The 24,791-nt window shown below is 45.7% G+C and overlaps 1 protein-coding gene across 2 annotated transcripts; it reads left to right on the top strand.

Moving 5' to 3' along the window:
- On the top strand, nt 1–22,946 carry LOC126539975 (uncharacterized). Of its 2 annotated transcripts, none has more exons than XM_050186804.3 (7): nt 1–216; nt 1,914–2,186; nt 3,244–3,510; nt 4,964–5,077; nt 11,030–11,281; nt 12,315–12,445; nt 17,570–22,946. In XM_050186804.3, the coding sequence occupies exons 2-7, from the start codon at nt 2,043–2,045 to the stop codon at nt 17,742–17,744; spliced, it is 1,083 nt and encodes a 360-aa protein (XP_050042761.1). In that variant the 5' UTR covers nt 1–216; nt 1,914–2,042; the 3' UTR covers nt 17,745–22,946. The 2 variants fall into 2 exon arrangements, with proteins under 2 accessions (XP_050042761.1, XP_050042767.1); XM_050186810.3 differs by lacking the exon at nt 1–216 and adding an exon at nt 333–1,211.
- The last annotated feature ends 1,845 nt before the right edge of the window (nt 22,947–24,791 follow it).

Genomic DNA, 24,791 nt, shown 5'->3' with positions numbered 1-24,791 from the left:
GCTTTGTGGGCGTTTTGTGAGGCGCTGGTTTGTGTCTTGCCGGTGCGTCGAGCAACCCGTGCTCGTAAAATTTTCACGTTGGCGAAAAAGGCGTGACTTCTGGCGTTGTTGGACTTGTGCTCAAGTCAGCTGTGGCGCCTTTAAACCGATGCATCCTGGCCTCAAGCGTCCGGACAGAATTTCCTGACCACCAGTCTGCTTCGTTCGCGCTGAAAGGTGACTCGTGAGCCATTCGATTTACAACTACGCGTTGCTTGTTTCTCGGCGCAACCAACTTTCATGTTTCGTATCACTTCGCAAACATCGGCCCATGTTTACATTTTTTTGCCGCATACGATGGCACAATTTCACTAGCTTTGACCTCCAGTGAGTAGTATGTGTCGTGTGGCTGTGTCGTAAAAGCACGCCGATCGACCTCGGCGTTCGTTCCTCGATCGCGCGCCTACTTCCGCTGACAGGAAATGCGTGCAAACACATCGATTAGGATCTGGACCAAAGCTTCATTGTGGCTCAAACATTCCACGGCTTACAGTGGCTTCCCTGCGCACGGATAGAAGCACGAAAACGTCAGTCACGAAACTTCTCAACCCTGTAGTGCCCTGTTTAGAGCGACCGGATTTCTGGAGCAGGGACGGTGCTTGCAGCGCGGATTCTATTTATACTTTGCATCACTGTCCGAGCGCGCCACCAGCTCCTCGGACCCGATTAGCAGGGTGACAGATGTTGCAGAAAACAGCTATTTATAACCTAACCGAGGACAGTACAGCGAGGGCCAGGCGCGAAGAAAATTTCTCTTCACAACTAGGGCGCCGCTCCAGAGATCTGAATGTAAGCTTTTCTTTCTGCATTTACGAAAGCGCGTATTGGCTTGAATATCGCGCCTGGCATGCTGCGGCAAGAATTTGGGAGACCGCCAGAATTCGTAGGGCCAAGCGAATGACGGTTACTGTGACCGCGAGGCAGAGCGCGGCCGTGCGCGAACGCGGGTGCCTTGCGTCTTTAGCGCGAGCGAGAGCGCGCAGCTGCGTGGGGAGCGGCTCTTTCAAGTGTGTCGGCGGCACACCTCGGAGCTCAGCAGGTGTTCCGGTCGGTCGTATCGGTCGCGCTGAACAGGCGCTCTGCCCATATCACTTTTCCTCGGATCGTGCGTTGCGCCGCCTAAACTACTAGCACCGGTGCCCGTTGGAAAAGCTGCGAGCTCAGCGCTCCAAGTAAGGTTCACCTTGCCTTCGTGAATTCCCCTGTCAGCCTCCTTGTTTCTTCGTTATCAAGCTGCTTCATATTCTCTTCTCAATCGGCCTGCAACGGGCTAGCAGGAAAGGCAGTTGGCGCATCGTCATTGTTTTCGGTTTTTACTTGCCAAAGGTGTGTTCGCTGTCTTAGTATAAGAACAGCCTGACGAACGCCAGGTGCACGGTCGTTAGCATTGACCTTGGCTTGTCAGCTTGACTTTCCCAATACATTTGTGTAGCTTGCAGCAGACGCTTGATCTGAGGATGAATATATAAGACCAATACGTTTACAAGGAACTGTAGTAGTGGGATCACCCTCTTTCTTCTATGTAGGACTTTTGGCACCTGAAATTGCAGAGTCGTCCTTCAGGAGTTTGGGTAATTGCTCCCTTTGTCATAGGCGTCATATTTGACACTGTAGTGTGTTCGATTTGGCTCTCCTTGACAAATTTGAAAATGCAATGCACGTTTCGTGTTGCTCGTAAAGAATCCGTGGTAGTATGCCAAGAGAAACTCCGTAGTAGAGACAGCATGCCTTGCCTAGAAATTGCACAGGTATTTGGCAGAGTTGCAGCCAAGTTTCACCAGAGCATGAAGCGCTGTTTGTGTCCATAAATAAGTGTGTGGGACCTCCTTCTTTTCCTCGGGCAGCAGACTGATAGTGACTGCCCGGATGTGCAGGATGTGCGGCTGAGGGGCAGTGGTAGAAGCCCCTGCAACGTACTGGTGCCTAGTTAGGGAGAACACATCATTTGGTGCCCTGGAGCTGAGCGCTGGCGTCAGGCGGCGAGCGCCTGCGGATGCAGCCTTATGCGGGCGAAGAGCTTCCTTCTTTTGCTGGCCTGCATTGTGGTGACCAGCACCCTCATTTGCCTCTATGGGGACCCAAAACCCGCCCTGGACGGGCTCGTCTCAGAGACCCACCGGCAGCTCAGCAACCTCAAAAACCTCAAGGTGAGAGCTGTGTGCAAGATTAGAACCAATGACGCAGGTTATAATATTGTAATCTTAAGTTTGTAATACAATCTAAGAAAAATCAGCTGATTCCACGCATACGTGAGAATTGGTAATAATCGAAGCTTCTTGATGTTTACTGAAATGTATTCACTTCTCCTTCTTCACTTCTGTGTAGCTCAGCATTTTTTACTCAGTGCATTCCTTGGTCTCATTTTGTTCCCTTCCTTCTCCACCTCAGCTACTTTTGAGACAGACTTCATCGCTTTTCTGGAGCAAAGTTCTTCAATTTACTGTTGTCGACGTCCTCACTTCTTGCCTCTTTTTCTTCTTGTGTCGTTGGACACCTGCCCAGTGACGCACACCCATTCTGGGGGATTGGCCAAGAATGTTCACATACCCAAGTTGCACTTTAACCAGTGGCCCAAGTTTGTCTATGCAGATGTATACCCAGTGACAAATGCCTGATTACACATGTCCAATGACCCCAGTTGTCTATTTGGGCACATACGCAGTGGCACATACCCAAAGCCCCATGTTGTGTGATTGGCAAAACAGCATCCAGTACCCATAAAGTTGGAGTAGGAGGCAAAGAGAGCTTTACTTTGATATGTTCTAGTAACCGGTTTTAGTAACACAATTTGTAAACAGATTTGATGTTGAACTCCAGCAGGTGCTTTCTCATCAAACTCGGGACCCTTGTTTATTTCTGAACTAGTGAAACCGCTGGATTTAATGAATCGGTCATATCTGTGGGACTGAGCCTGACAAATGCTGGGCGTTCAGTTGGTGCTATCTGCTGTGTGTTGAACCCTCGTGCTGCGCACTTGTTTGACTTTCATTCTCTGGTTTGTCTTTGTGTATGGAAGGTCATAACTATGAACGGTTCAGTTGTCCACAGCAGATGTCCCTCCAGCCCCTCTTCTACCTTTTCTTTTTTCTTTGAGGTGTCAGTGTATGTGAAAGAAGTCCTTGTCCAATTATATATTCATAATTGAGATGTACCCTGCTTCGTCAGTCAGTAATGAGTCAATTCTTTTGTGTGGTATGCACTCAGGTTGTTCCTGAGCAGCGTGATCCTCAGGAGCTCGAGCGGTACCTGTTGCACCTGGGGCTGTCTCCAGCCACACCTTCAGAGGGGGGCCCCTCCTCAGCTGCCCTCATGGCGAACGAGAGTGGTCCACTACCACCTGTTGTAGGCACCGCCATGGGTGTCGACCAGCTGGGACGGCTGCCAGGCTTCCTCGAGGCCTGCCAGGCACACTTCCCTGACCACTCTGTGGTCGTCTATGCTCTGGACTTTGGCACTGCTGAGCTGCTCACAGTCAGTATTTTCCACAGTTTTTCCGCTATTACTTATTGTTGATTCTGATGTACTCTTTAGTTTGTGTAGGAGTGACGTCAGCAGTTTTATTAGCATAAGCAGCTGTATTGTTGGGTGCACAGCATTGAAATGGCATATTTCTGGCAAGAGTGAGAAACAGCTGTGCATGATTGCAAGCATGAGTGCAAGTAAATATTTTCACTATATGAAAGCAGCACGGTGTTTTGTGACTCGTCAACATTTTTCTCCTGTTTCATCACTGGAGATCACCTCTTGAATATGAAGGAAACCTGCCTTCTGTCGTCACACTACTGCCATGTGCACTTGTTGCTGTTCATACTCTAAATCTTGAAATTATGGGATTTGGTCATTCTTACCGAGGCAAGAAAAACAGTACCGGCAGACAGCGTAAGCGACGAGAATAAGCAGCACAACACAGGCACTGTCTGCGTACTGGCAGCCAGTGGTCATTACTTGCATTTTCTCGTGGTTCATCCTCTCCATGCTGTTTCCCCTGTGCTGATCATAGCTTTTGCCATGCTTGTTGTGCTGAGTATGTATGTACATACATGATGTACGTACATATAACTGTGCATTTGGGCAAGAATGAAAAATTGGTAGTTTTGCCGTAGGGCCGAAGCATTGAAAGCAGATAGCAGGGTCTAGCATTGCTCCTTGGATGGTGTTGTAACAATAATGCGAGTTAGCTGCTGCCGCAGAGCATTAACTATGTCCTGGCAGCTTCCAGGTGTCTTAACACTGGCATGATGAGGAGCACTGCCAGTGATGCTGTACGCATTGAAACTTGTCGATGCACAAGACGAGACCAACAGAAAACTGACAATGTTTGACAATGTTGTCAGTACCCAATGAAAGGATTAGATAGCTTTAACTTGATGGTTACTGTTCATTCCACTCAGGACAGTGTGTGCACCATCGTGCGGTAGGCACATAGTGACTTGGAATGCTAGTGTGCCTCTGCATAATGCTCGTGCCAGCAGCATTAGGCAAAATGCTGCCCCGACATAGTTGTCTCCACCGATTGAGTGGACTGCGATGGTGCGTCCTCTTGGCTAGGTTGTTTCTACAGCCAAGTACACTGCACATCGCTCGTGCCTCTGGAGACCTTCTAACCTTTCGTATGCATGCCAAGCTTGCATCGTCAATCCTGTAAGAGCATGACGGCTGCTGCAAAGCAGATGGCGTGAATGTGTCCTGAGTGGCTATATAATTGCTATTGCAGTAAAAAGCAAGGACTGTGCCTAAAAGCTTTATGTCATGTTTTCTTTATTCTGTGTTCTTGTTTTAAACAAGCCGTTGTAATTTGTTAATGAATAGACCAAACATTTTTCTTGTTCTCCTGCCTTTCGTGCTGCCTCATTGCTGCTGTTTCTTTTTTTCCACAGTATAAGCTGCTCATGTTGGCACTTGTTTTCCTTCTTCCTCTGTGCAGGCACAAAACATGTGTAACTCTAGTAACTGCACCTTGCGCACACTCAACTTTGACTTCTACCCACCTCATGTGAGCAACCTCAAAATTTATGCCTACCGGCCAATCATAATTCAGGTGAGGCACATTCCTTCTTTATTCCGTCCCTGTCTCTTGTAAATATCAATTTGTCATTTACTGAAGTGGCTTTATAGGTATGCCTTGTTTCCATTACACTCTGAATGCGAAAAGCAGCTGGTCCTATGCTGTGTCCTAAGACTTGATTCCATGTGCCGTATCTATCCAGAAGGTGTGTGTACTTAGTTGTCTTATCTAAAAACTGGAAAAGTAGTATACTGGCAAGCGTGTGGTATACATGGCATGCATGTGCACCCAAACACATACATAAAGTGTGTGTGTGTTTTTTTTTTTTTTTTTTTTACACAAACGGATTTTTCAAGGAAATCTCTTGCACTGGACAGACAGTGCATTTCCACCTTTACATCTAGGTTTACACGTGTGCCGGCTCAAGTTGCATAGCAAATGATTATGACAAAAAGAAATCATTAATCCGCTTTTCAATTACTGCATTTCGAGCATACATTTATGAGGAAGAATCAGTCTAAACTAGGCAGATGTTCACAGGAAGACGGAGACTTAAATGTGATCAACTCTGATTGCACACAGAATGTCACTGTAGCCAACGTTTTGATTAAGGTATTTGTCCTGTTTGAGTCTTGACGGAGACAAGTCCCCTTGTTGAAACGTTTGCCACAGCGACATTCCTTGCTCAACTACTGTTGGTTAGAATCCCTCTGTCATTCTCTGAGCCCATTCCATATTGTTAAATTTTTGTTGTGCAATTGCCCATTAAAATAGTTACACTTAGAGTTGCTGTCCATAAGTTTCATTTATGAATCCTCACATTATGCACCTTGTTGGAAGCACTGTATTGAGTGGGCTGTGTGTTGACACGGGCATGCTGCACCATACTGCTGGCTTCCTAAGATGGCAGCTGCTTATCAGCAAAATTCAAAAAGAAAAGATTCTTTGGTTTTCATCTTTTCTTTTTAAGTAGTTATCCATCTCATTGCATCAAGCAAATGTAGAATTACTAAAGATTTATCTGCCCATGCAGGCTTATCTAGTGATTACCCATAGTCTCCTTAAAGGGACCCTCAAACACTTTTTGAACATGTAATAAAACATTGCCGATTTGTTATTAAGGCTTCTGTAAACATTTGAGCCAAATATTATTGCACTGTGCCAAAATCAGTTAAAAATTGCTTGCTGTCACTTCCGCAGTGGTGTCATGTGGCGTCATCGCAAGCAGCTGGGCCCCACAACAGCTATTCGCTGATTTCGTGATCGCGAGAACATTCTGTGTGATACAATTATCGCTCACTTGCGGTAAAAACAAAAAGGGACGTAGCGTTAAGAGACAAAAAGAGAGCGGTCTGGATCAGAGAGCAAACGGGTGTAGCCGATATTCTGATTGACATTAAGAGAAAAAAAATGGAGCTGGGCAGGTCATGTAATGCGCAGGTTAGATAATAGTTGAACCATTAGGGTTACAGAGTGGGTACCAAGAGAAGGGAAAAGCAGTCGAAGACGGCAGAAGACTAGGTGAAGTGATGTAGGAAATTTGTGGGCACTAGTTGGGATCTGTTGTCGCAGGGCAGGAGTAATTGGAGATCGCAGGGAGAGGCCTTCGTCCTGTAGTAGACATAAAATAGGCTGATGATGATGATTTGGATGAGTTAAAGCAATTGAAGATGTCTAGTATGTCTGCAATCTCAGAAAGACAGAAAAACCATTTAATCTTTTTATTGCCGCTCTAAATACGACAGTTGTGCATTGCTGCATCTGCCGTGCATAACCTTCGAGGTTGAAAAGGGTAGCGTAGATACTGCGGCCATCACGGGGTGCCACCACAAGCTGTCTCACGTTCAACCTTTGGGCTGGGCCAGCATGGAATTGCTTCCCTGCACCCCCTTGCTTACTCCCCTGTGTAACTTCCAGTGCTCTAGTAGAAATGAAAAAAGAGACAAAGACTATGTCTAACTTCGCTTGTGTTTGAACGATGAAAAAAAATCTTGCAGTAGGAGGTTTGTGAGCCAACATAATTTGATAGTGTTGTTATTCTATGATTAGTTGGAAAAGTGTTTTAGGACCCCTTTAGTAAGTACATAGCGCCAACATTTTCCCATTTATAGTACATGTAGTGACAGCAAGTTTTATGTGCTTGTGAAATGTCAGACATACTTCCAAATTGGCATGCAACTTTAGCACGTAAGCTGCACAGGGGCAGTACAGTCCAAGACATCATGTAAACAGCCAGAGATGATGGCATTCCAGTGCTTCGTTAAAACTCTGGACATTTGAAAGGATCTTATGCATGAACGAGGTGATGTGCCTTGTGTGGAACCTGCACAAGTAGCCAATAAGTGCATCCTACTTGACCATATTAATTGCTAGAGTTCGTAGCAGTGAGAGCACAAGCAAATTGACCATTGTCACGTAACATAATACAGTAGAACCTCATTCATATGTCTCTGAAAAAAATTTTGAGAAAGAACATACTAACCAAGAAAACGTGTGACCTGAAGTCACTAAAAGATATTGCAAGCTCAACTGCAGTTGACATACATATATGCAACACAAAGCATTGCATGAATCAACACTGACATGGACCAAGCTGGTGGGGCCCAAGCAGCCAGAGGCGCATGTTGTCCTTTTATTATAGGTGCTGTCCAAATCCACGCTCCAGCGACGGCTCTCTATGGACGACGGAAACAGATCTCGATAGCTATGCTATTGCTGGCTGCATGCACCAGAAGCGATTCAGGAGCTGGAAACACGTCATAGTTGCCATCTTTTAAACACCACCATGTAGTGTTTTAAGATGGCGTTGTAAAAACGAGTGAAATCGAGTTGGTGAGCGCCACCACAATACAATGCCGCCAGAGTGAGTGAAACATGGCACTCACACCGCGCTGCCTGCAGCAGGTAAAGGAGCCTTGTTTGGGTTATTGCCTGTTAAAAGCGTGCAGTATCCCTTCCAACAGCACTATGTTACAAGCGCTGTAAAACAGATAAGTGAGGATGCTTATCACAATAGAGTTGGCGGCAATAGCTGTGAATGTGATATGCGGCGACTCGCGAGATTTGCTGGTACCAGAAGATAAAACTGATTACGTGCTGGTATTTTCACGTGACAGGGGCAGGCGAGTACTGCGAGAAAACTGCCCTAGCAACTATCTATCTATTACTCTAGATTACGCATGCCTTGTGCTGTTTCTTGTTCACATGGGATCCAGCAGCTGGGAAACGTATCATATGGTCACAGTTTGGTAATGCACTGAACATTGGTGCCGAGAAATCATGTTTTCCAAGAACGTATTAAGCAGTAAAAAAAGAAGCGTAACTGTATTTCATCATTTTTTTTGTGTGTTCTCAATTGCAAACATTGGAACCGAGAAATCATACGGAACAGGATTGTGTCAACGAGGTTCTACTGTATATGGGATGACAAACTAGATTCTTCAATTATGTGCTATAATAATCTATAATGAGTCAGCTGTATTAAAGAAAACATGTAGTAATCAAAAAAGTGTTTGAAAGTATCGCATCACCACTCCCAGGCTTGTCGTGTAGGTCAATATTTGCCTTCTATAATTTTGAATATGATAGAATTAATTCACTTATTGGGCATGTCTTTCTGTGTGCAGTAATCTCAGGATACTTCTGCAAGGTTAATGTGATGAGTCAAATGCTGCTCTCCTTGCCAAAGTCGTGAGAAAGCATCCTATAGCTGTATCTTATGATTCTTCTCATTATCCAACCCTCTTTCCCTTTGTCATTGGTTCACGAAGAGCTACTTCCAAATTATTTAGTGACTTCAGATCATATACATTTTCCCAGTTAGTACATATTTCTTCTATTTTTTTTTTACCCCAAAATGTATGAATGAGGTTATGCTGCATAATGAATTCTTTCTGCGCAAAATTTGGTATATGTACAGTCAAATCTCGTTACTACAAACCCCACATTAACAAATTTCTCAAATTTATGAATATTTTAAAAATCCCCACCAGATTGCCTATATTTTCAGTGTAAAATATTTCAGAACTATGAATTTTAATACAGCGCATATTTCAGAATAACGCACATAGTTTATTTTCCCCTTTATAATTGAGGAACATCAGTATTACGAATTCAGCTAAAAGTAACAGTGCCACAACTCTCACATGAAACAGAAACCGCGAGTGCAGTAGCAATCATCATCACCATGTCGAGTGCCAACAGCTTCACTATAAGCTTCACCAAGAACTTCACAACAAAGGTTTGGCAATGTTCACGCGAGGTCCAATGATGAATGCAGCTAGCGACGGCACCAAGAAGGAGCGAAAGCAGTTTTCACTGCATGGCAAATTGGATGTGTTGCAGGAAATCGACGCAGGGAAAAAGCAAATCGATGTGTGCAGACAGCGTGGCATTTCCCCATCGACCGTGGTGACCATGTTGAAAGACTGAGGCAAGATTGTCAAGCTTCACCAGGAATCGCAGCTCACTCCGAGGACTTTAATATGTGGACTAAGCTGTTCTCACATAGTTCAAAGATGCCAGACTGCAAAACGTTCCCGTGTCTGGCCCAAAACTCCAAGAAAAAACCCATAAATTTGCCGATGCACCTGAAATAACTGGTTTCGACACCAGTGCGGGTTGACTTTTTCGTTTCCACTAAAGGAACGGAATAACTTGACAGGTAGTCTAGGGCAAGGAAAAGGCTGCTGACAGAGAAGGCGCGGATTCCTGGCACAATGATAGTTTTGTAGAGGTGGCTGAATCGTACTCTGAAGATATTTTCAATGCGGGTGAGACCGCATGTTTTTATCGGCTCTTGCCAGACCGGATGATGCACTTCAAAGGGCAGCAGTGCAAAGGAGGGAAGAAGTCGCATCTTCGTGTGACAGTCCTGCTCGGCTGCAATGCAACAGGCACAAAGAAAATTAAACTGCTCGTCATCAGCAAGTACGCGAAGCTTCGCTGCATGAAAAACGTCATCGTACGACTATTGCACCAACAAACAAGCCTGGATGACCAGAGAACTCTTTTACGAGTGGCTCACCAAACTCGATGACCAAATGAGTAGGGATGACCGAAGAATTCTACTTGTTGTCGACAACTGCTCTGCTCACATTGTGAATGTTCGCTTGACGCATGTTCACTTGCAGTTTCTGCCCCCAAACAACACGTCCTTGCTGCAGTCTCTAGACCAGGGCATTATAAAGAATCTGAAAGCAGAATTTCATAAGCGCCTTGTGCAGCGGTTGATTATTAACCTCCGCCTAAAGCAGCCGACTGCAATCAATATTTGTCAGCAGCGGAAATGCTCACAGGAGCTTGGTGGAACTTGAAGGCATCCATCATTAGCAACTGCTGGCGAAAAGCAGGGCTTGTCAAAGCGCCTGTGCAACTTGATGATGACCCAGAGGTGACCGACGACCTAGGAGACCTGTGGACCGTGGTTGCGGAACTGCTGCCCGCTGTCTCTTCCTTCGACAACTACTTGGGGAGCGACAGTGCAGCACTAACGGCGGTGGACCTGATAAGCGGAGGGATTAACTGCATTCGCGACGTCTTCAGTGACGACGATGACCCGAAGGAAGACGACTGTGGGTCACAGAACACAGAAGATGATACTGTGTCGAACATTAATGTTTTAGTGCACATGAACAAAGCTTGCATTTTCATCGCCCGGTGCAGTGACGTACCCGATGAGGTATTGCACAAAGTGGAAGATGTAGACGCATTCCTAATCGGTCATGCATGCTGCATGCGCCAGAGGAAAGTCAGATTCCTTCAAATAAAGCAGTGTCGAAGTGAGTGAAACATTTTTATTTGAGAGTATGCTTGTGTGCACACGCATCTACTGCCAAGGTTTTTCATTCCTAGGTTTGTCCACTGGCTTATAACCGCAAGTTTTTCATTACAATGATATTTCAAAATAACGATTTTTGGCAGTCCCACGTGAGTCGTTATGTCGAGATTTGACTGTATATGCATGCCACAATTATGTGCAAACAGGAGCTGGTTCGCGAGTCTGGTGGCGTGCTGTGGGTGGAGCCGGACTACCAGCTGACGAGCGCACCTGACCCACGCCGGGTGGTGGGCCGGGCACTGCGCGAGGGGCTGGCTGCGCCCTGGGCCTCCCAGCCACAACCAACCTCGGCCCTCACCCACCTGGGCATGTTTGAGTTCCTTAGAGCGCCCCGCGAGCACTTCTTCTTCCAGCGCATGGTTGATCCCTCTGTGCTTCTTCTGTTCGACTCACCACAGGTACGCTCCCCTTCTACCCTCACCTTCTCTTGGGTCACTCGCGGGGAGTGGATTGGGGGCTTGTTGCATTCTTTAAGGCCAGGAAATGCTTTCAAGTGAAAACCCATGAGCAGGCCTTAAGAGGCAGCTGTGCTCAGTTCCGGCACTTTAATAGCAGCAGCCGGTGCAGGTGGTGCAAAACCATTAGTCTGGTTAATGGTGCTCGTAATGTCCTTGATGGTGGTGTCGTGCTGTGAAGCTAAAAACTCTTATATAAATTCCAAAGTCGCCCTGAGGCTGCATTGTCATTAGATCACTTTCGAAGATATCACTGTCAGTCCATGCGTGTTGCTAAGGCCAGTGGACTGGATGCCAGTCACGCAAAAGGGAAAGTATGGTAAACCATCAATATAGTCAAGTTGAAGTGGAAACTGAAAACGCTTAGTGGCATTGCCAAGGGGTGCGGGTGGGCCATCAAGTTAGGCGAAGCAGATGCATTAGCCAGGAATGAACTATGAAAGAAACAAAGAGTGTGTACGTGTCAGTTTATTGTTGTGGCATAAACTCATAGCTAGGATGCCGTTTCATGAGTATGCCGGGGGTGCACAAGGTCGGGGCTTTTATTCCCTGACATGACAGCTGCATTCCGATAGATGTGGAATTCATAAAGACCAGCGCGCTGAGGTCCCGGTGCACTTTAGAGCATCCCGAGTGGTCAAAATTTAAATTCTGAACCCTACATTATGGTGCCTCCTTCTGGTGTACAGCCTGGGGTTGTAACACCTCACTATGACCTCCACTTTCAAACACATATTTCTTTCAAGCTTACCTCCAAACGAGCATACCGGCAGCTGAGAGGAGTGGACCACTCCCCCTACGGAAGTTTGAAAGATTGTGGTGGCTGTTTTTGTTGCAGCGCATTAAAAATGTGCTAAGCCAGGAGGCCTGAGCCTACCAAGGAGGCCCGGGCTGGGGGTCTTAGTTCCTGCGGGTCTAATAAATGTTATGTCCTCCTCCCACACCAATCGAAATGTTGCACTTTTGCGGTGTGCAGGTGCGGGGTCGGCTGATGCTGCCGTGGGTGCGGTGCGCCCTGGTGGCAGACTGCATCACTCCTGTGGGGGCCCAGAGTACGGGCTGTCGCTTTGACAAGAAACCTCTCTACCGGTACTCCGGATGCCATAGGTAAGTCAAAGCAGCAGGATTTCTGCAATGTACACTGGAAAAAAGCATGTCATTTGAGCTACATCAGTAGAATAGCACTTTGAGTTAGCGAAAAGATTACTTTTCCATAGAGTGAGAGTTTGGCGTGCCAGAAAACAGAGTAAATGTAGAATTTGAGTTAAGACAGCATGCTTGGAATTTTCGATGCCCTATAATTTATGTTAGGGCTGATGCATTGCCTAGCCAAGGCTAGTCATTGTCAATCAACGAAAGGAAAAAAAAGAAATTGGCAGTTTCGCTTAAAGGGAGAAGCACTGGCTGCGATAGCAAGGTGTAGCGTTGCTCTTGAACTTCCCGGACGTTGTTCTAACTATACGCAGGTCCAACTAATGTGGACGTGGCATACGCAAGTGTGCCAAAACTTCTGGCACCGTTAAAAGGTTTAATATGCCATGTAGGGCCTGTAATGACATTGTACAGGTGCTACTATGCTGCCCGTTAATAGTTGAGCCAGTAAAATTGCATCGCTTTCAGATTTTAGCACTGATATAGTTTTGAACTTCAATATTTAATAGTCTGAGAAGATTTACGATAAAAGGCATGCACTGTGAATGTTATGTCTCGTGAAATTTGCTTGCGGGCTGCCATTCTCAAATTTCTGACAAATAATTTAGCCAATTAGCCAAAGACTTAAGAACTGGTATTAGCAATGTTAGTGATTGAATAGTATAGCAATATAACCCGCATATACGGCAGGGATAAGCATGTAGCATACACATACTAAAATATATGCGAAACCCCATGGCAATGGCGATGGCAAAAACTCGATTGGAGTGTCCATATGATTGCTATCGCAATAATAATCACACTGTGTTATTGAAGCTTTCGAGGGCTTATCCTGCATGAAGATAGCTCAGAGCTTTTAAAGGATTAACCCTTTCGCTGTCGGGCGTTTCTGGCCGTGACGCACCCCCAGTGTCGGCTTGGTTTCAGGGAACGAGCATAACAGGGAATGAACATAGCAATTTATTTTTGATTATGATTGGTATACAAATAACATAGTCAACGCAATATGCACATTTCAGTGTTCTGCAGCTGTTGTTAGTAAACATCATCATCATCATCAGCCTGACTATAAAATCCGTTCAACATCCGAATCTGACGATGCGGAACCCTCTTCCTCTCATGCGACTTTGTCCGAGTCCGAATCCGAGCTCGGCTCGTATTCTGAATCGGAATTCAGCCACCGCTCCCATGAGCAGACGAAGGTCCCGCGCGCCGAGCCATCCGAAAGTAACCGCGCGCAGGGAGGATGCGCTTTCAGTCGCCCGCGCAACGGAGAGAAATGGGACGTTGCGTGATCAATAAGACAGAGGGAGATGGAAAAAGGCTAAACAAAGTTCGAAGGGCTTTACGTTTACTGCTGCAAGTCGGAAGCGAGGGTGCGGCGAGAGAGCGAAAGCAGCAATCGAGTCACCCTTTTTGGGGAGGCAACGGCACGTGCGCCTGAACTTGACGCCCTGTAGCATGCACACCAACAGAAGAAAAATAAAAACCTTCAAACCAGCGGAGATTACAGAACAACCCTTGAACCCATAACCACACGCGCGCGACGCATGATCCAGCGAACGCGGAGCCACCGCGCCACTCAGCAAAGAGAAAGTGGGTAGTGGCAGTCGCACTGTACTCTTCAATACATGGACTAACACAGGTCGGGGCGAATATACGAACTTGTAGAAAGAGTCAACAGATGGCGTGGCCAATCCAGGAGCGCCTGCTTTGCGCTCAGGCGCGAAATTTTGAACGCACGATAGAGAACGTACCGGTACGTCACTGACACCGTTGGGGGGAAGCGCGATGACGTACCGGTACGTCGGTGACAGCGAAAGGGTTAAAAAATAGGCAATGTGGCACAGTGCATTCACTACTGTCGCTGTACAGGCGATAGTTGTCATCATTGTTGTGGCAAGTTTTCAAAATGGCTAGGCATCTTCCAGGTATCCTATATTAGGACACTCAATCACTCCCTTAGCTGGAACATTTTTCTTCACCAAGGCGTCATGTGCACATCTGTCAAGAAATTAATATGATAATATCAGAATTCAGGCTTGATCATCTTGAATTTGAACAGCACAACATAGGAAATGAATGAGAACACAGACAGCACCGGATTCCAACAACCGCCAGTATACAGATTTCTGTTCTTTCAGAATACAGTCGAACACCTGCAGAGCAAATGCCTCTAGAACGAAGGGACCTGCGAAACGATAGATTCGTGCATCTGCTTTTCTAACGCGGCCATGGCTGCGCATGGCTACCAGTGGGGCTGAATGCATACGCAGCCTGTGCGCCTTGTTTTAGAGGTACCGTATTTATTCAAATGTAGGCCGATAGTTTTTTTTCACATAATCATATTCCAAACTCTAAGGTCGGCTTAGATTCGAGGATATTAAACATCGCAGCAGTTTTTCATTGAAACTGCTAAATATGGTGCATAGCTAGCGCCATCTAGAAAAGTCAGTATCGCAGCCGCTACTGGCCATGCCAGTAGCCAACCCTACACAAGCGAGGTCGCCATTTTGACCTGTGTCATGTCGGCCGTACCGGTGTGCGGCTTGGTGTTATCGCGATGGCAACAAGCAGGAGATGCCACTACAGTGCCGCTTTCAAGCAAAAAGTTGTGATAGCCAGAGAGGCATCGTCGAACCTTCAAGCCAGGTGGGACTACGGCGTCGACGAGAAAAACATCCGTCGTTGGAGGGGACAACGACAGCAGCTTTTTGCGTGTGCCGCAACGAGGATGGCATTTAGCAAACCAAAGAAAGGCCGTCACCACTTCGTGGTGACGGCCTTTCTTTGGTCTGCTAAATGCTCCAAGCGAAAGCTAGGGAACTTTCGAGGGAGCGAGGCCTAACGTCAAAGGATTTCAAAGCCAGCTGGGGCTGGCTTCAGAAATTCATCAAGCGCTTCAGCTTCAGCCTCCGACGTCGCACTTCAATCACCCAGAAGCTGCCAAGTGATTTCGAAGAAATGCTGATAGCTTTTCAGCGCTATGTGCTGCAAAAGAGAAAAGCGGCAAGCTACAACCTTGGGCAAATCGGCAACGCCGACCAGACAGCTGTGTACTTTGATATGCCAGTGGCGTACACCGTGAATGAAAAGGGTGCCAAGAAGGTGAAGGTGCGCTCCGCGGGCTACGAGAAGCAGTGCGCAACTGTGATGCTGTGCTGCACAGCGGATGGACATAAACGCCCTCCTTGTATGATGTTTAAAAGGAAGACACTACCTGCTTGAGAAACTTTCCGAAGAAATGTCATTGTGCGGGCAAATGAGAATGGGTGGATGACAGGTGCGATGGTGGAAGAGCGGGTTAAGATTGTGTGGAAACGGCGTCCAGGAGCCCTTTTGACAAAGAACTCGCTCCTTGTCGTCGACTCTTACCGTGGGCACTTGACCGACAACGTGAAGGCTGCGCTCGCCCAAGCGAACACGGGCCTCGCTGTCATACTGAGCGGCATGACGAGCCAGTTGCAGCCACTTGATGTCTGCATCAACAAAACTTTCAAGGATCGTCTGCGGAAATGTTACACGGACTAGTTGACTGACGAAGACCACATGCTAACGGCAACAAGCCGCATCAAACGTGCATCGCTGTCACAGCTGGCGGGCTGGGTAGCTGCAGCGTGGGGCGATATCCCAGGTACTTTGATCATGCGCGCCTTTAAAAAGTGCAGCATATCTAATGCGCTTGACGGTACCGAAGATAGTGCACTGTTTGAAGGTGACAGTGGCAAGGAACACAGCGACAAGTCTAGCAGCAACGACAACGTTCAATAAGCTCTGCACGTTTAGATTCAATAAATGCTGTTTGCATTTTGTGAACGCTGTCCTCGCTTTTCGTGTTCGGCCTACATTCGAGGTAATATATATTTTTTTGTTGGCTTCGGACTTTAGGGGGTCGGCCTAGATTCGATTAAATACGGTAATCTGCCACGCGTGCAAAGACTTATGCATCATGTGCATTCTTCCAGCGTGTTTAGTGCTGGAGGTTGCATAATCTCGAGATTCGGAGATGCATTGAAGCAAGAGGCAGACGAAGCATTCACTCTCCACTGCCGGTGCTTTTCGCAATGGGGTCGTCCCACTGCGCGCAACACTATCAGCATTGGTAAGGAATGGACAGGAAAGCATGGTTGGCTTCGCAATGTACCGCCGATACGAAGATATTGTCGATACGGCATGAAACCACACCTTTCGTTGCCGACTCTCGAGTTCAACATAAAAGATTTATTTTCTCATTCAAATTTGCTGTTTTCAATTGCCTGTTAATTCGAAAATTTTGTAGCCGCTTCCGTATAATATAAGTTCACTGACAACTGTACTTAATTGCATTTTTAAAAAATCATATTTCAATAGTATAACGAAATTTTGATATAACAAATCAAATTGCCATCTTTACCGACTTCGTTATGTCGAGGTTTAACTGTATGCACATTATCACAGTTTGCTTTGAAAACAACAAAAGGTTAACTGCAATAAACTTTTACTTTGTCTAAATTCGTTAGAAATGGTTGTGCTATCAAAACAATCTTGGCATAACTGCAGGCCTGGTAATTGTCAAATTTTCTTCAACACCCTTTAAATAGCGCCTAAGCAGACGACAGTTAGCGGATGTGGTGCATATCTCAGACCATGGCTTACAAGATTTTCAGCCTGCCATGGGCGCCACCTCACTTCCAAGGCCACATCGGGAAGCCACGCTAGTTCTCAGTGCGCTGTCTATCTATCTGTCTACACTGTCTAAAACTACGCACTTTACACTGTCCAAAATTTTGTTGCAGTTGGCCTTTAAACCCTATTGCCAATAACAAGCTAACTCGTCATGACAATGGTTGAACTACCTTGGCAGTTTTGCCACATGAATAAATAATACACAATGTCCTTTGCTATATTTTGCAACAAGACCAGGAAAAGCTCTATAAGTATCCTTCATATCGTATTTCTTTTTAAATAACAGATGTAAGTGCAGATTTTAGAAAAAGACTAAGCATTTTTCACACTCTTTTTTTAATTCTCACGGCACATGAGGGGTTAAATGCATACAGATACACCTGCTGATCACTTTGTTGCACTTTCCTCTCTCAGGTACGATGTATCGGCTTTAAACATTATCCTGGGCCTGCTCTACGAGAACAACCGGCAGCCGTACGTCTTTCAAGACGAGGACCACTTCTTCCGGAGGATCGTGGACGGCAGCGACATGCCACTGTCCGGTCAGCCCGAGGCCAACAGCACAGCCAACCGCTCGACCACCCGATGATGGTGGCACACTCGTCCTCCAGGCGCTGGACAATTTTGCGCACACCTTGCTGCTGCTGCTGCTGCCTCTGCTGCCACGACGAATTCCGGCACAGATGGCAGTCCTCCGCAGCTTGTGCGTGCAACTGCTGTTGCCCGCTTTTTAGCCAGCACCGAGTTTGTCTTCTCGAGTTGTTTCTTCCATATTGCTGAGGCACTGGAAAACGCTTGCAGGTTAGAGCATTCGAATCTTAAATTCTAGGGATGCATGCACGTGGCAATCGATGTGGGTTCAGGCTAGCGTTGAGATAAGATAGTATACAGAGTAAAGAAGTTGCACCATCGTTGGCCCCCCCCCACATTGATTGTCATGGGTCAAGAGGTGATCTAACGGTGCTTCACCAGTGAAATTTTATTGTTGATTCTCTTATGGCTTCCATTGTCAGACTGAGTAGGAGCTTGCTCGATCGCATTGAGGCAAACTTGCAGCAGTTGTCTTGCATCCACTTCTCCGTTTGCTGGCTGTCATACTTTGTTTTGACAGGTGATGTATGGCTGTGTGCCTAAGATGCACACTCATTGAATGGTGAGTGTGCTCGCCATCAGCCCCGAGGTAATGCGCACGGGCCAGGTGCCTGCACTGGCCAAATTAGGAATTGGGACATTTTGAAAATGTCACGTCAGTCTCCCCAACTCCCCAATTGATATAAGCCTTCGTTTATATCAATTCCATGCCCTTTGGGAGAAGTACGTGGTTTAGCTGTTTGAGAAAACGTAATTCAAATTGGGGTCAAAATCTATAATCCAGGTGCTGCTTTTGCATCGATTTTTTTTGTTCAGCAAGGAAATTTCGCGAGCTGCCATGTTCTTGCAGCTGGATGCTCCATGAGCAGATCTGGTGATGGACACATTTTCCGCTGCCCAAATCTTTTATTTTTGTTGCATGTAGTGGAGTCGTCTTGCTTTATTTCACAGCTCAAGAACAATATGCCTAGCACGGACAATATGCTGCTTAGCGTTGTAAGCCCGTCTCGAGACAGATGGAGCGTGCTGTGGTTTGTTTTCGTTTCTGTTGAAGTTTGAACATGCCGTTGTTATTGTTCTAAAAAAAAGTCTTCTTGGCTTTCTATCTGTGTGCCAACGCTAAAGTCGCATGTGGTGACTGCCACCATTACATTTAGCACCACCAGATTGCATGAGAGCTCAATGCATGCTTGTATTACCAGTGCTAATTGGTGCACGATGGTAATGCTTTAACCGGGAAATGAAGGCTATCAGAAGCTCTGAGAACCGGGCGTGACTTAGCAGTTACAAAGAACAAAACGCTACTGAGCACTTCCATTTAAACTACCATTTCATATGTTTGCAGCTAACTAGGTTCTTGCCAATTACATCCAGATTGGTTGTACCTGGACGAGTCTTTCATAAAAGCGGCTTCATTCATTGTTTTGGTGAACCTGACATCATCAGCATTGAGGCAGCCAACAATGATAGTTAGCCTGATTTGTAGCAAGTGTGAAGGGTAATCAGCGGTATGGTGTTTTGGAATGTGCAGCTTGAATTGGTCGTCGTTAAGCACCATTCTGCTGTTGCAGATACAGTGCGCATGTCATCACTTTGCGAGGAGCAAATTGCCAACTCTAGCCAGCCTGCAGGGTCATCCTGTTGACATATGTTGTCTCTTTTTTGGGCGGCAACCCAGCAATTTGATGATCAACACGGAAAAAAACAGTTGGAGCATGGTAAAACAGAGCTTTGTTTGATAATCTAGTAGGGTAAAGAAACACCCTGGCTACTGGCATTGCAGAAGCAGCGGGACTTTTTATGTCTACATTAGTCAGCTGTATCGTCACTAGTTTACCCACATGTATAGGTTGTTTGCACATACATATCCTGTGTTTTTGAGCCATACATTAGTTTTAGCAACCTGCTGGAATTCAGTGCCAGGCTAGTCAGTGCAACCTTGACTGCACAAAATACCCATCTTGCCTCCCCTTTCAGTGTTCCCTGCTGTCCCTTATTTTCTTTCACGTCATATTCCCTTAGATGTGTTCTTTTTGTTATTCCGTGTGGTTGTTTTTTCCCACTGTACAAGACTCGGATCCGCCTTCTGGAACGATTGCTCAATAAGGTACCGTTTTCAGTTTGCACTGCGTGGCTAAATTGACCGATAAAGAAAAGGAAATCGTTGGGCAATAGTGGTTCCTGCCCACATTATTCTCACGTTTGCTCCACCTCCATCGCTTTCCACATGATGGCCACAACAAGCGTGGCAATGTCGGGGTGTGCACCCGGTAAACACGCAGGCATTCCTTTTGAGAGTTGCACCACTTGAAAGCGAAAATATAGCCAAGCGGTGATCGTTCCAGAATACAACCCCTTTACCAGCACTTGCTGCTGTTAAGCTTTGGTGCACACACATTTCATGCCGTCTGTTGAACAAACGGATTACATTTAGTTTCGTTTACGCAGATAGAGTATGTAGGCTACATTGTGTTCATTCAAGGTCCCCCCCCACCCCCCAAGCTTTTTTCGTTGTTATTTAGGGGCTGTGTGCATGTTATAGCAATACCTTAGCGATATATTTGTGCTGCTTCCAAAGCGAGTTTGGTCAGTGGTTATGAAGTGTATTACAATGTCTTTCCTTTCTTTCTTTATTTCTTCTTTTTTTTTTCTTTTGGTTCTGCAGAAGCATGCAGTATTCCCACATTGCATTCCAATTCATTTGTTTGAATTGGTCCTGGCTTGCAAGTGAAAGCAGCAACTGCTTGCCTTCTGAGGAGCTGACCTTCTGAGCCAGTATTGATTATATGTCAGGTTCTTCCATGCGAGAACTCTTGTGCGAGCACTTGGGACACTCAACAGACGTTTACTGCTTGAATGTCTGCTATTATTTGAGGCATGGGGGTTTTCAGTTTACCTTCAGGACTGTCGCTTCTACTGTGCTCCACTTTACTAAATCAGCAGATATGGCTGCATCAAAGGAAGTTAGTGAGTCGGCATACTCATTAATTTGCATTATTTTCATATCCCCATGTGGTTGTTGTTGCTGTTAAAGGGAAACTAGGGAACTACCCTGTTAAGCTGTATTAGTGAGTTATGCTCCTACAATGGAGAAACGGACACTCTTATTGTGAACAGAGGCTTGGTAAGCCAGAAAAGATGGAACAACAAAAAGAACCAGTGGCACTGCCACCTTGAAGTTCTCGCACCTATTGATTTTGATGGCATCTACACGGGCCTAGTTAAAAGTATTTTGTTAAAGAAGGACCACATTGCACTTCAAATGAGCCAAAGCCTCTACTCAGCAATTTTCAAAAACATTTCCGGCACCTAAACGGTGCAACCACGAGAAAATACTTTGAAATCTGATATGTCATACTAACTTACCATGGCTGAAATTACAGCGCAAACTTCTGAAAGGGGCTGCTGGACTTTAATTTGCTCCCATAATTATGAGAAAAGACAGTAGTTTACCAGACCATACTAATTTAGTGTTGCTCATTAGTGCACTTTGAGGGGGCACTTCGGATATATTTTCTTGCGTCCATGAAGTTATTGCTCTAGACCTTGCTGTGCCTCCTGTCATGCGTAAGATAGTTGTTGGTATTCAGATCCAGAACTAATTTCAAATAAGCAAAAGAAAGAGAGAAAAACACCAAATTGTCACTGAGCCGTGTTGCTGAGACAGCTGCTAACAAAGGATGTTAGTGGCGACATTAAAGCAGATGTACGCTGAGGCTCTTCCAAGCAAAGGCTCTTCCTCTAAAAAATGCTTTGCTTTAATACTATATAAACTTTGTTTAACCCCGATGGTGCATTGAAAATTGGCTCAGATTACCTAGTGCTCAGATGTAGACGCCTACAAAAAATGACAGGTGCCTTTAGAGAGCTTTAAAACAGTGTTGCAGGCGAGCCAAGTTACCTGGTTTCAGAATAATGAAACATGACTAATTTCACAATATGACCCAATCTTAGGTCTTGCTGGTCAGCTGAACAGGTTGATGTTGATTTTGTCTGACTGTCAGAGTTTGCAAGCAGTTTCCGCTTGAGGAACACATGAGTTGCCTGTTCTGGAGGTTTGCCCCTGGAAGACAGGAGGATGAATCTTGCTAACCATTGAAACATCCATCCTGGGTGGGGGCATACATTCCACTTTAGTCAGCAATGCAAGCTGTGTCTGTGATCTTGGTTACATAATTTTTATCTTCCACATTTTTTCCACGAGTCCCGTCTACTGGATTCTTTTTGTTTGTTTTAATGGTAGTTCAAAGCAATATATAACGTTTTGCACACACACAGTTAATTACAGGCCATAATATAGAGAGCTGAGCGTGGAAGTTGCACCCATAGCCTGTGCGAGCGATTTCAGCTGTCCTGTGCTTGCTATGTTCACTTAGTGGATTAAGCAAGGGCAAATCTCTTTTTATGAAACAATGTTGAAAGCCCTGAAGTAAACGACTTAATTTTTATCGGGACCTAATTTTCACAAATGGTCTGCAATTTGCAGAAAGAGTGCCGCGAATAATTCACACTTGCATCACTATGCACATTCAGTCCTTGCCTTTATTGCAAAATTTAGACACATGCAAGTGTCTCTGAAGCACAAGATTAGGATGAGAACGTTGATTTCACAAATAAAAAGTTGTTCAGTAAGTAAAGAAAAGGCAATTGCCAGTGAACTGTCCAAGCTGTATTGTATTGTTTCTCAAATGTAACGACAAATATTTTTTACAGAAAGACCGTTTCGATTGCCTGAAATGAAACAACACTTGAGCTTGTAACACTACATTACACCGCATTTGAAGTCGCTCATGCTTGCAAGGTGTACGGGTAGAGCGCGCAACTGAGGCAAAAAAAAAAAAAAGACAAGTTGCACCGCTCTGCTTTTGTTGATGAGCTCGCTTTGCCAGCACACTACTAAACAATGGTTTCTAGTGCACCAAGGGCTATGCATGCGAGTTTTCCATACTGTGATGCTTGACTGGCATGCACATTTGCCGCAACAAAGTGTCTTGAACAGTTGTCCTCACTGACGTGCAGCGAGGTGCTGGCTCGGCTTGAATAAGTGGCTGTGTTGCTCTGCAGTTCTTTGACTGCGCCGGATGCAGTATGCACAAGACAATGACGAGCTAGGCTTTTATACTCACACAAACGTCTTTTTGGATAGGATGTGCGCAGCAGAGTTCTTTCTTTAATAAAGATTTTTTTAACTCAACAACAACGCCTCGGGTTTGATCTTTTGTGCATCACTGGTTACACTTGCTAACCTGTGAAGGTGTGCCGTGTCAGTTAAGTTGTGAGCCTCATGTACAGTGTACAGTGATCTGTGTTATGTTCTGAGAAGTTTGAAAGAGGATTAAGCCCTTGTGGCGGCTTTGTTTTCACTACAATTCAGTGAAGAAATGCACATTTTGGTCCATATTGTTTGATAAAACAAGTGACATACTTATTCATCTCGTTTTTCAATATCTTTAGTTGCTGAGAAGCAGAAGAATCTCTCCATATCTATAGGTTTGTTTACATGAACCTTACACAAGTGGGTCAAGTCAGGAGTCTAGTTTCTAGACCCAACTCCATTTTACATGCATCTTGCCTAGTGGGTTGGACATGTCAATCCACCCCTTGCAGTTGATTGGACTCTGCTTGATGCTCGCTCAGCTCAACCTGCTAGCGTTTACATGAACCCAATGACCAGTTTTCACCCCAATAAGCAGGTTCGACCTACCTTTGTCAAGTCCATGTAAATATAGCTTATGTGGTGGCTGGCTTCTCCAATGGTGAGGGCTGCGACAAGTGTGATTTGTCCTTTCACAAAGGTGCCACAAGGCGTATCATGACACAGACTTAAAAATGCCGTCTTGCTGTGAAACTTGATCAAAAAAGTGCTGAACCACCAAATCTTTGTAATCTAATGTGAAAAAAAAATATGTGCAGTCATCTAATTCTTTAACAGCACCGCGCAAGCAACTGCTTGTTGGGCAGTCAGTGCCTTATAATGACTCGAAGCAACCACATCAGCAAGACCAAGAGAGGTCATAAAGAGTTGTGGCTTTGCGCCGTTTCAAGGCCTGACTGGCCGACCAGTCGACACTCTCGCAGTACTCTTAAAGGATTGATCGGCCATACGTGCAATGTCACATTAACACATTTAAGTATTCCGTGTTTTTCATCATTGCATCATTACTGCATGCAATGTGTTACAACGGGAAGTAGAAGATGCCTCAAAATTTCTTACTGCTGTTGGACACATTCTGTAGCCTGCACTTTTTTACAGCGAAGCTGTGAAGGGATAGTTCCCCCAGGATCGTGTCCATGTGTAGAAACAAAACTATCATCATCAGGATTGGCTCCAGCGTCGTCGTCGTCTTCCACAGCTGGCTCGTTGGTGCTACCGGGTGAACACGCTCGTGCCACTGCTCCCGCATTCGTCATTGTCAATAATTAATTAAAAAATACAAAGACGTAACAAATTTTACAGCGAAGCTCTTAAGGGCTAGTTTCCCCAGGGTCGTGTCCATGTGTAGACTCAGAATTACCCATGCATGGTCCGATCCCAAAGATAGTGCAATGCCGGGCCGACTGGCGGCGAAGATGAAGCAGGTGTTGAGCACTCCCCATACATTGGGCCGATCCCGCAGATTGCGCAATACTGGGCCAACCAGCGGCGGAGGTACAGTTTGCCATTAAGGGGCCCACATACAGAGCTTCACTGGTCATCCTTCTTCACAGAGTGGAAGGGCACTGAACTTTTTTCTAAAACGTTAACAAATATTGTTTTGTCGCAGCTAAAAATGCTCTGGGGCACTGCACTCACTTCCTGAGGGCTATGTATCTATCTATCTAACCATTTTCCCACCTACCAAGGTCAATGGGCAGTCCGTAGTCGAAAGGGTAGTGCATCGAGCTGCAATGCTGAGGAAATAGTGTTCAAAACGAACCCTTGAACCGACTTAGGCTGCCGAGTATGTGGCAATGTATACGTACATGATGCTCTTCAATGAACCTCTTTTGTGGGGACATGAGTCGTTCCGGTACCGCTGTTCGAGGAAACTCTTTGACGCCGCCT

Source organism: Dermacentor andersoni, chromosome 3 (assembly GCF_023375885.2).
Source record: "Dermacentor andersoni chromosome 3, qqDerAnde1_hic_scaffold, whole genome shotgun sequence".
Classification (NCBI taxonomy): domain Eukaryota; kingdom Metazoa; phylum Arthropoda; class Arachnida; order Ixodida; family Ixodidae; genus Dermacentor; species Dermacentor andersoni.
This window is presented reverse-complemented; position numbering and strand designations above follow the sequence as displayed.

Excerpts from the sequence above, each read along its gene's own strand:
- LOC126539975 (XM_050186804.3), top strand. The coding sequence starts at position 2,043 with ATGCGGGCGAAGAGCTTCCTTCTTTTGCTGGCCTGCATTGTGGTGACC. Across the intron at positions 2,187-3,243 it reads GCAACCTCAAAAACCTCAAG|GTTGTTCCTGAGCAGCGTGA; the intron begins GTGAGAGCTGTG and ends GTATGCACTCAG. Across the intron at positions 3,511-4,963 it reads GCACTGCTGAGCTGCTCACA|GCACAAAACATGTGTAACTC; the intron begins GTCAGTATTTTC and ends TCCTCTGTGCAG.